The sequence below is a fragment of the Seriola aureovittata genome, chromosome 10 (genome assembly GCF_021018895.1).
Source record: "Seriola aureovittata isolate HTS-2021-v1 ecotype China chromosome 10, ASM2101889v1, whole genome shotgun sequence".
NCBI classification, from domain to species: Eukaryota; Metazoa; Chordata; class Actinopteri; order Carangiformes; family Carangidae; genus Seriola; species Seriola aureovittata.
The window spans coordinates 18883404-18894081 of NC_079373.1; the positions used below are offsets into that span (position 1 = coordinate 18883404).

Sequence of the window (10678 nt, forward strand, 5' to 3'; positions counted from 1 at the left end):
CATTCTAATGTTCAATTAATGTTAAACATTGTATATATACTTAGCCAAGAATTAATAAACTATTTAATGACCAAGAAACAGTTGAATTATTGAATCTCAACCAATAACCTGTTGAAATGTTTCAAATACAGTGTTATCAAAAAGAAATAACATTTAAAGACATTGATTTAATGAGGAAGGCGTGACGAGAGTTACACTAGTAAAAAGCTTTGGTGACACCATACATCGCATTTCTAGAGTATTCTAGACAAGTGCAACATGCAATATCCACAATGACAGCGACATCATGTGGTCTACAAATGTCAGAATTATTTTGGACGGATATTGCGTAAGGAAACCATGGGGCGAAAAGCGGAAGTTCTAGTCACCCATATAACCTGGAATACATTACGAGTAACGGAATAGTTTCACGTGAAACTAGACTCTGAATAATTATGAAGTCACAAAAAGACCTTAGCTTTAGTCCTCGTCTGTGTCATACATGTACATTCACTGACGAACACTAATCTGGTTTATTATTTTCAACCTATTGTTAAATATTTATCTGAATTTTCTAAATATTGCCCCTTTTGTTTTTTTTTGCCGTGTTACATGCAACGTCATATTTCACATGCTAAACATTTATATCGAAGCAGATCAAATTAATTTTACAGTCAAATTCCATTTCGTTGAACCGTTCCAACCCCTTCATTCTTTATTTATCTATCAAGATAGACCACCCCCCACCCGCCTCTAGGCATGAATTGACATGGGATAAAAGGTGTCATCATTGTAGTATAATAACAGCACAGCTATGTGAATCCGTCGTTATTTTGCACATGTACAGAAATATGTAAACTTTTAAAAGCATTTAAAAACTGTAGCCGGTTAAGTATCGTATCGTTTATGCCAAAATCCTCGTTTCAACGTTGACCTCATCATCCCCTCAATTATCAGACATTAAACGAGTAGAATTTTAAAACAAAATATATTCCCCCTGATTAAATTTCTAATAACGTGGTTTATTACTTATAGAATAATAAAATTGTATTTGCTGACTGTTTGAGCTCTCACAAAGACGGAAGTTCGCGACTGGGAGTCTTCTCACTTCCTTACAGTACTCTCTGAACCCTTTAATTTTTCGGTCTTTCTTGCCGTTAGTCTCTACCAACACCCGGCACTTGTTATGGCTGAGTTTGTAGTATTTTTCTTTCAGTAGGCTTTAATCATACAGCTATTCTGATGGACCTGGACTTAGTACGGTGTGTTGTGTCAGTACAAAGGGCAAGGTTTCTTGGTTGGCTAACGTTACTAAACGTAAGGCTAGCTAACTTCGCTAGCATGTGCTAACATAAGCTGGTCAAGTAAAGTAGCGTGAACTGTTCCGTATGCAGTTTATCTTTCCATGGGCTGTGTTTGATAAAGTGGCTTTGTTATAGTAGTCTAAGTGCTGTTCGATAAAGCTAAACCGTGCGCTAACCTATCTAGTTTGTCGGCTAAACGCTAACTGTAAGCCCTGCTACTTCTGGTTGAGTTTCGCTTGATTTGCTTCAGACAGCTAGCAATCATCATCTTCTGACAAAATGATGGACTTCGATAACATATTGGACATCGCCTCGCAAAACCAGGGCCTCAGCAATGTACAGGTATGTTGGAGACTAAATCTCGCACAGAAGTTAATCAGGCCAAACAATAAAATGGAGATTTGTGGACAGCCTTGTTAGCACAAATGCCAGCTCATCTGTCAGTGAGGATCTGATAATGTGGCTAGCTGCTAACTTCCACGCTCCTGACCCTGCATGCTAGGCTATGAATTGGTTTATAATGTATACCTTTCTCGTTTAGTTTACCCATGTTTGGGGTGTTCCTTACATCAATATACCTGATAAATAATGTTTTATCCCTCTATAATTAAGGCATTGACAACTGTGAATAGCAAAGAGAAATGTGTCTCCTTGCTTCATGTTCAGTAAACCATATCTGTCCCCTTTTGAGCAGAAAAGATACAGTTTACAAGCTGGACCACCCAAAAAGGACCCCAGGTCGAAAGGCGTAAATCCTGCTGCTGTGCAGGCGCTTCTGAAGAAGCAACACTGTGAGACCAAAAAGAAAGGTAACCATAAAATTAAGTTAATGTAAATAATTGGAATTTGATAGTCGTGTACATACTATGCAGAAATCATTCTTAATTGATTGTTTGATATGCATTTACTTTTTTCAGAGATGCAAATGAAAAAAAAGAAGGAGGAACTTAACGCCAAGAGGGTTGAGTTGAAGTCTGATCGTAAAGCACGAGCCATGGCTTCCAGGACTAAGGACAATTTCAAAGGTTACAATGGCGTCCCACTGGTAGAGGCTCCTAAGAAGAGGAGATCAACTCAAGATCAGGATGATATACAAGGATTTAGTAATAACTCAAATGACCCAGAGGATGATGAAGATAACTATGAGTATGAACAGACTGATTCAGAGACAGAGCAGGAGCCAGAGCCGCTGAGACCAGTGAAAACCTCAGGTGTGAGTGGAAGTAGTAGTAGTAGCAGCAAGTCCTCCTCTAAAAAATCCAGTGGGCCACCCAAGCCTGCCCCACCTCCCATGAACTTTGCAGATTTACTTAAATTGGCAGAGAAGAAGCAGTTTGAGCCAGTTGATCTAAAACCCAAGCAAGTAAGAAAGGAAGAAAGGCTCCGCACAGCTGACGAGATAAAAGAACTAGAGATGGAGCGCAAGGCTAAGAGACAGGACAAAAACAGAGACTCAAAGGCAGAGAGAGAAAAAGAAGGCAAGTCTCAATCTAACACTAGTTCCATAAGAAAAAGCACTTTAGAGAAGGAGCAGAAAAACTGCAAGCCACAAAAGAACTCCTCAGAAAAACAAAGTCTGGCTAGTGGGTCAGGGAAGAAGTCGCATAGCGATAGAGGCCACCCTTCTTCCAAGCCCTCTGTTAGTGACAGAGAAAGAGAGAGACCCAAGATGTCTCAAAGTGATAGAGACAGATCCAAAAGTGGTTTGTCTACTTCATCTGGTGCCATAAGCAGTAAAGTTGCTTCGAAAGCCACATCTCAGGTTTCAGCCAAACAGGGGGCCAAGCCCTCATCTAGCCACAAATCCAGCACCTCAAGTGACCTTAGTTACAAAAAAGAAAGCTCGTCATCACTTCAAGGAAGAGCTTCAGGTATTCCTGGGACCAGGCCTCCTAGTACAGCTGTAACAGGCCAAAAATCTCAACATGGGAACTCCCAACAGACCAAGCCCAGTCAGGGTACCTCTTTGAAACAGGGCCCTACAGTTGGAGGTCACAAGTCTGGAAAAGGAGAACCACTAAGGCCTGGAAGTAACTCTGCAGTAAAGTCAAGTGGTAATTTAATGATGAGAAATTCATTAGGCGGCCCTCCTAAGGCAGGGAGCCAACCTCTGCAAAGGCCGGGAAGCACACTCCAGGGAAAAGCTGCTGGTGTCGCACAGGCCAGGCCTGGTGGGAGTGGTCTACAGGGTCATCCTGGAAGTAGTGCATCCCGACCTCCGGGGATGGGACCTGGTCGGCCTGGTAGTGGGGGTCCAGTACCTGGACGATCGACTGGCGGCATTGGATCAGGACCTGGAAGACCCAAATGCACTGTGGTGTCAGAAACTATCTCATCCAAGAATGTTGGTGGACCCAGACCTGGAGTCCCTCCTCGTCCAGGCATGCCGCAGAGACCGGGCATGCCGCAGAGACCGGGCATGCCACCCAGACCAGGCATGCCGCAGAGACCGGGCATGCCACCCAGACCGGGCATGCCGCAGAGACCGGGAATGCCACCCAGACCGGGAATGCCACCCAGACCTCTGATGAACAGACCACCAGGTAAGAACCAGAGACAAAAAGATTTGACAACTGTGGACCTTGCGTGAGTAGTAACCTTTAGTTCTACAGCACTTTCCAACACAGCATTACCAAGTTCACTTCGTATTAATGTGAAATAAAATAATTTGAACTCTATGACTGCATTAATATTGTGTCATATTGATGCAATTAATGAATGTTTACACAAAACAAAACAAGGGCAAGGTATTGAAGATGTAGAAATTCAGTAGAATTTCAGTATGAAGTATTTCCATATGTTATCATAACTCATAAATAGTACAATGTACCAAACATATCACTTCATAGTATAGCATTCTACAAACCACAAAGAGGACATTAGGCACTTAATTCTGGATCTTAACACACATAGCCCATAACCCAACACAATACAAAGAACATCATAAAACATGCAATGCATGTTTTTAAAAAAAAAAAAAAAAAAAAAAAAAAATTATTATGGTGATATTATTTGGATAATAATATAATATAACAAACAGCTGCTGACATTTTGCAAACAGTCTGAAACAAAAGTCAGTACTACAGGGCAAAGAGTTTGTTTGTCAAACTGAATGAAGCGTGTCAGCAGCCTCTGCCATTACTCCTGGGTCACAGAGCAGCAACCTTTCTAGCACAGATAAACAAAACATAATTTCAATGTCACTATTCTAGCAAGAAATCGACTCTTGTAAACTCAGTCATTCTCAAAGGATCACTATCTTGGTAGTTTTGACATTCCTTAACTCCCCAAGCAAGACCATACAGTATGTTTATATTCATGTCTAGCAAAAGCCAGTATCCTGCATATTAAAAGTGAATACCTGTATTTATTATCCAGGTACAATGTTACCCCCAATCACTTCTGCCTACAAGAGGAAATATGAAGATGAGGAAGATGACTATGACTCGGAAATGGACGATTTTATTGATGACGAAGGTGATGAGCCAGAGGAAATTTCCAGGCACATTAAGGAAATCTTTGGCTATGATCGAAACAGGTAAGTGTTGTCCTGACATATTCTAATTTATTATATATAACCCAGTTTTGGCCTAATTAAAATCCTACATCAAAAAACTGTATTTGCTTTTAACTTCCTCAGATACAGGGATGAGAGTGACTATGCACTTAAATTCATGGAGAGCAGCTGGAGAGATATGCAGAAAGAAGAGGCCAGGAGGTAAGATTTAAACCTCCCAGTCTTTAACTCTACACATGTACTTTTTGTCCTGAAGGCTGCACTATTTAGGTCATTTTATATAATGTTATTTTCACTGTATTCTTGTGCTCTGTTACTTTAGCTTGAGAATGGCTGTACAAGAAGACCTGGAGGAGGAGAGAAGAGAGGAAGAGGAGGTGAAAAAGAATTGCAAGAGGAGAAAAAATAACTGAAACCCCTGAATGAATGTATTAATGAATGAATGAATAAATGAAAGAACAGCCCTCCCTCCGTGTCTCCAGAAATATGGAGCAATAGTTCTGCCATTTCAACACACAAAGCCCAGTGACTGTACACCCTGGCATGGTTGCTTTTTTTCCAATTTTCTCGCTGTTCAGAAAAAAAACTGAGTGGATTGACACGTGACATTGACTCGAGGGAAAGGGAGGAAGAATTGTAGTCAGAGACAAGGTCAAACATAAAATATGCACAAATCATTCAGGCATTAGGACGATACAATGTCATGAAAAGTTCTTACATTTCCCTGTTATTTATTTCCCCCACTGAGTGCAGGGTTTACACTGACAGCAGTCTTAAGTTCGAACAGGAACTGACCTGCAAAACAAAATATAAATCTCGAAGTGTGATTTTCTTTTTTTTTTTTTTTTTAAGACTAACAAAGACATACAATGTGCTGATAACTTGCTATTTTTGAGCAGAAGATGTTGCATATTTTTCCAAACAAACTTTGATTATAAAGTCAGCTGAATATGCAGAAAACATTGCCACTTGATGTGTTGTGTGTTTCTCTTTAAAGGGATCTGACAGAGATGGTTGCATAAAGGGTTTTATTTAATCATATCATCATTTTATGTCAATGTTTTCTCAGAAAATGACAATCTTAGTAATATATAAAGATGTTGGATTCTACAACAAATGTCACTAGAAAATTGTTTTTAGTTTTTTTTAGTTCTCAGTGAAAGCAATGAAATATTTTCTTGCCATAAATTGTGTGTATTATTGTTCAGTTTTTTGTTTGTTTTATAGTTATTCATTTTATTGGAAGAAGCTTGATGACTGGTGATATTTGTTGCCAACGCAGACTGCGTCGCCATGTAACAGCAGTAACGTTAGCATCAAGTATCTTGTATTTGCTTGCATTTTTGTCCCTCTCGGCCTGCCGTACGTGACGTACCAAGTGGGAGGGCTCTGCCGCTTCGCTCATGACTACACTGAAAGTTTGCGGAAGTTTTTACAGCTGAAGTTGAAGCCAACTATCAGAAGGAGAAACCCTGAAAGAACCGTGGTTTTTTCGCTTTACTTAAATAGATGGACCTCAGTTCAGAGAAAGTACAGCGGATCCTCTCCAAGGTTAGTCATGTATCAGATGTCAAGTCTGTTTGAAATGAAAACTGTTAAGGTTTCAGCACAGCAGCCTGTTAGCTAACTTCTCTTTAAGTGGCTGAACCAGCTCTGTCACTACACTGTCCCAGATAAATGTGGATCATTCGGAAATATATAAATATATCGACACTAGATGAAAACGAAGTGATAAGTAGTCGGTTTTCAGATTCTCAGTCAAAACAAATTCGTTTAAACTTAATGAAGTGATAGAACTAAATCACTGCATTGAGCTGTTTTCCACCTCTGCCGCCAAAGCAATTTACAAGGTATTCACTGCGAGCTTATTTATAGCCTCTCTGTCGTCTTATCCTTCAGTTACTGCTGTGCTCAAAAACCATGTATTACCATTGCAGCTGTTGGGTCCACACAATCTTTTTTATCTATGATCTATAAAATCCTGAATGATCTGATGAAACCTTCAAGAAAATGCCTGTGTAATATTACTGAGGCTTTATTGACTGATGGATCTTGATTTTGGTGCAAAATAAAACCAGAAAATAGCAGCTTACATATGGCAGCTACAGATGTTTGTCTTTCCTGTCCGTGATATTAGTACAAATTCCATGATGTTGCTGTTGAGGAGTTGCAGAAAATCCACAGAATCTACCCTGGGATGAAACCTTCCACAGGCACATACAGTGAGTTTCTCTTTGAAAACACACTTCATCTTTTGCAGGCCTCAACACGTGTCTCGTATATAGTACATCACATTAATATTTGGGCTTACTACTCATGTAACTTTCAGCATTCAGTGACAGCACACAGAAAGATCTCCTGAAATTAGTTGGCAACATCCCTGTCCAGTATGAAGGTAAGAACATCTGAATGTAGAGACTGAATCTGAGAGAAATCAAACTGTGAATATGCCACTGTTAGGTCAACAATATGGACTGATGGTGCTTATTTATCCCTTAGGCCGCTCCTACAACTTCCCCATTCAGCTGTGGCTGATGGACTCATTCCCCTTCACTCCCCCCATATGCCTCTTGAGGCCGACCCCTAACATGGTCATCAGAGAGGGCAAGCATGTTGACCCCAGGGGGCGGATCTATCTGCCAGGTCTACACAACTGGGATTATGTAAGGTTTTACACCCTCTGGATGAATTTTTAAATTGTGTGCACATATGGTTGTGTGTTGTTCTCATCAGTTTTTGGTGCTGCTTCTTTTGCTCTGTAACAGCCCAAGTCGTCCGTGGTGGTTCTTCTGACTGAGATGATTGCCAAGTTTGAGGAGGATCCCCCTCTGTCCTCAAAGACCACAGGAGAAAACAAAGATCCCCACTCGCTTCTGGCATTTGTCTCTAATCTCCAGATCAATGATGGTGCTTCACTTGATATGCAGCTTTGTATTTGATGATCAATAATCAGATAAATTCTTGCTATTGTTAGCTTAACTCATGTCTATTTCAGGTGGAGTCAGACACCATGATCAAACTATCAACAAAGTCTCAGTTATTGGGGGAGGGGATTTAGGAATGGCTTCTGTGATGAGCATTTTGGCTAAGGTAAACACCTTTTTAGATAATCTTTCAGGTATTCGAACTGATATTATCCATTTTCCCCGCTTGAATTAAAACTTCAAACTCTTGCATTCTCTCGCTGACAGTTCATTTTCCTATCTTTCATATAGTGTCAAGTGGATAAACTGGTTTTCATTGATGTTGCCGAGAGTTCCACCAAAGGTGGCAGTACTGATCTGGAGATTTTCAGTCTGCCGAAGGTTGAGGTGTCCAGAGGTACGTCACTCTCTGCACTGTCACACAGTCATCCACAGGTGCCTGTTGGCTGAGTCATCACTGATGTCAGATGTCAGACACTGGTAGCCGAATGGCACCGTGCTCAGGAAGACCTTTGATGAATCACCTCAGTGACAGCAAGCTTTAACTGAGTCCCACACAGCTGCTCTTCTGTAGCTGACTCTGAACTTTGACCTTTCAGACTGAGAAGAAAAAACAATCGATCAATGTAATTTGCTCTTGCACGTGTGGGGGAGTTAATTACTGATGACTCTTCTCTGTTAGATTTGTCAGCCTCTGCAGGCTCCAGAGTTGTTGTGGTGACTGCAAATGCATGGAGCAGTGAACAATCGTATGTCAGTGTGGTTCAGACTAACGTGGACTTGTACAGGGGAATCATCCCAAATCTGGCACGACTCAGCCCTAACGCTGTGATGCTCATCGCCTCACAACCAGGTCGGTAACAACACCAAAGACCCTCCCATTGAAGAGCAGACCACTCTGTTAACCTTTTATACCGTCAACTCATTTCCCTCTTTGCACCAATTACAGTTGACATCATGACCCATGTCGCTTGGAGGCAGAGTTGTTTACCTCCGACACGGGTGATTGGAGCCGGTTGTAACCTGGACTCAGAGCGACTCAGTCGCGTTCTGGATATAAACCTGAACACCCACAAACTAGCCTGGGTCATAGGAGAACTTTCAGACAACAAAGGTGAGCCACAAAGGATCAATTAAATATTTACATGACAATCGTTGCGCCAATTGTCATGGTGAATACCCAACTTTATATTTACATTCACTAGACCAATGTTGAATGTTGAATTGTATTTGCCTAACCAGTAATGCTGCACTACCAGTTCAGCGTGTATGTTCTTTCCTTCCGTCTGACTTGTAAAGGCGACGTGTAAATGACGCACATGAATGAGCTCATCGTTGTTTTTGTCTTGCAGTTCCCGTGATGAGTAACACCGGGCTGAGCTCCGATGTGCAGCCAGATATCACCCCAGGATCCAGCAGCGCTAAACCATTGTTAGACAGGTACTGGTATGAATGAGTTTAACCTTGAGTGAAGGATTTAGATGATGTAATTTGATATATTTAAGACATTGTGGCTAAATCAACTGGATGTGAATCTGCAGACCCAGGTGCTGCTGAAGGAGGTTTTAGGAGTTTAGTGAATTAGATGGGATTTGAAAATGTATCAAAAGATGTACCTCTTCATGATGATGCTTAGTTTAGGATGGCTTTTGCATTCAAATTTAAAGTTTAAAAGTAATTTTTTTTTTCTGACGCACACTCTGTATTTGTAGAGCGTTTGAGATTATGAAGAATCGAGGCCAGCGGTCGTGGTCTGTGGGTCTGTCCATTGCTGACATCACAAACAGTATCCTGACAAATAAAATGAAGACCCACTCTGTCTCTACATTGGCTCAGGTATCATAACCAAGTGTAATTATTTTCATTATACTATGTATTTTCATAGATATTTAATTATACAAGATGTCACAGGTTCATCTGTGTTCTCTGTTTGCTTAAGGGCTGGGGTGGTATAGGTGCAGAGGTGTTCCTCAGCCTGCCGTGCATTCTGGGATCGAACGGTTCCACACGCCTGGCCGGAGTGTCACTGGCACAGGAAGAAGACTCCAAACTGAGGGACAGCGTCACGTCGCTTTCCAACCTCATCAGTCAACTCAGGGTATAAAAGGATACGATTGCACCATGTGGCTTTACTGCTCGGTCGGGGAGTAGCTGCGGCCGCCTGACAGGTCAGGTCTCTGCTCAGCACACCCTCAGCACACGGACAGTGCCTACAATGAAGTTGAATGCTTTTTCACTGGGATTTTGAAGTTATGGACAGGATTTCTGCCTTAAATATGTGCAATTTAATCATAACATTTGTTCCTCCATGGTCCTGTGTATTAAATGTGGGTGAAAAAAATCTGAAATATGAATGTACAAATTGCATTTTTTGTATTTAAATTCATCAGGACAATGAGAAGTTACTCATTTTGTCCCATACAAAATTTGCACTTTAGAACATGTTGCATGAATGTCCGGTTATAGTTTTTTAAAAGCCATAAAATTCTATGCAAAGCATTTTAAGAATAACAATGCCTGTAGTTTTCAACAACCATATTTTTGTCAATAACAGCTCAAGTTGTACGTGATAATGTAACTATCGTTATTTTTTTCTACTAAGTGGTTACTAATGCCTTTGGAGAAAATCAGGGTGTAGGTGGATAAAGTATGAAGCATGTCTATTTTATGCAGAACATGGTGCTGGGAGTGAAACAATAGATTATGTCACTGATGAAGTACAGCTTGTATATTTTCATAGCCTTATTTTCAGCCTTAGTGCTGTTTCCATATTTAATGACAAAGCTTTTAAAATGCCTTAATATTTAAACAGCCTTTCCTCTTACTTTTGTTTACTTTGTTTAAAGACATTGCACTACTAGAACCTAAGATATGTACAGGTACAGTAAAACTACATGATTTTGTGGGTGTGCAATAAATATCTGACACCATATTTGCATCATCTTTGTGGGAAA

The 10678-nt window shown here is 40.7% G+C and overlaps 2 protein-coding genes across 3 annotated transcripts; both read left to right on the forward strand.

Annotated features, from left to right (window-relative positions):
• Positions 1-1087: 1087 nt before the first annotated feature.
• Positions 1088-5648, forward strand: spty2d1 (SPT2 chromatin protein domain containing 1). The gene is made up of 6 exons (XM_056387419.1): positions 1088-1625; positions 1978-2092; positions 2201-3826; positions 4662-4821; positions 4924-5001; positions 5123-5648. Exons 1-6 carry the CDS (start codon positions 1563-1565, stop codon positions 5211-5213), a joined length of 2133 nt encoding a protein of 710 aa, XP_056243394.1. The 5' UTR covers positions 1088-1562; the 3' UTR covers positions 5214-5648.
• Positions 5649-6139: 491 nt separating this feature from the next.
• On the forward strand, positions 6140-10654 carry uevld (UEV and lactate/malate dehyrogenase domains). 2 transcript variants are annotated; one of them, XM_056387421.1, is made up of 12 exons: positions 6140-6351; positions 6909-7022; positions 7130-7195; positions 7300-7463; positions 7566-7707; positions 7796-7890; positions 8016-8121; positions 8407-8577; positions 8674-8838; positions 9077-9164; positions 9437-9560; positions 9664-10654. In XM_056387421.1, exons 2-12 carry the CDS (start codon positions 6998-7000, stop codon positions 9826-9828), a joined length of 1311 nt encoding a protein of 436 aa, XP_056243396.1. In that variant the 5' UTR covers positions 6140-6351; positions 6909-6997; the 3' UTR covers positions 9829-10654. The 2 variants fall into 2 exon arrangements, with proteins under 2 accessions (XP_056243396.1, XP_056243395.1); XM_056387420.1 differs by having other exon boundaries at positions 6938-7022.
• The last annotated feature ends 24 nt before the right edge of the window (positions 10655-10678 follow it).

Bases quoted from the DNA above. Each gene is read 5' to 3' on its own strand.
- spty2d1 (XM_056387419.1), top strand. From the start codon at position 1,563: ATGATGGACTTCGATAACATATTGGACATCGCCTCGCAAAACCAGGGC. The intron at 1,626-1,977 runs GTATGTTGGAGA...CCTTTTGAGCAG, and splicing joins AGGGCCTCAGCAATGTACAG to AAAAGATACAGTTTACAAGC. The intron at 4,822-4,923 runs GTAAGTGTTGTC...TAACTTCCTCAG, and splicing joins TTTGGCTATGATCGAAACAG to ATACAGGGATGAGAGTGACT.
- uevld (XM_056387420.1), top strand. From the start codon at position 6,310: ATGGACCTCAGTTCAGAGAAAGTACAGCGGATCCTCTCCAAG. The intron at 8,578-8,673 runs GTCGGTAACAAC...CACCAATTACAG, and splicing joins GCTCATCGCCTCACAACCAG to TTGACATCATGACCCATGTC. The intron at 9,165-9,436 runs GTACTGGTATGA...CTGTATTTGTAG, and splicing joins GCTAAACCATTGTTAGACAG to AGCGTTTGAGATTATGAAGA.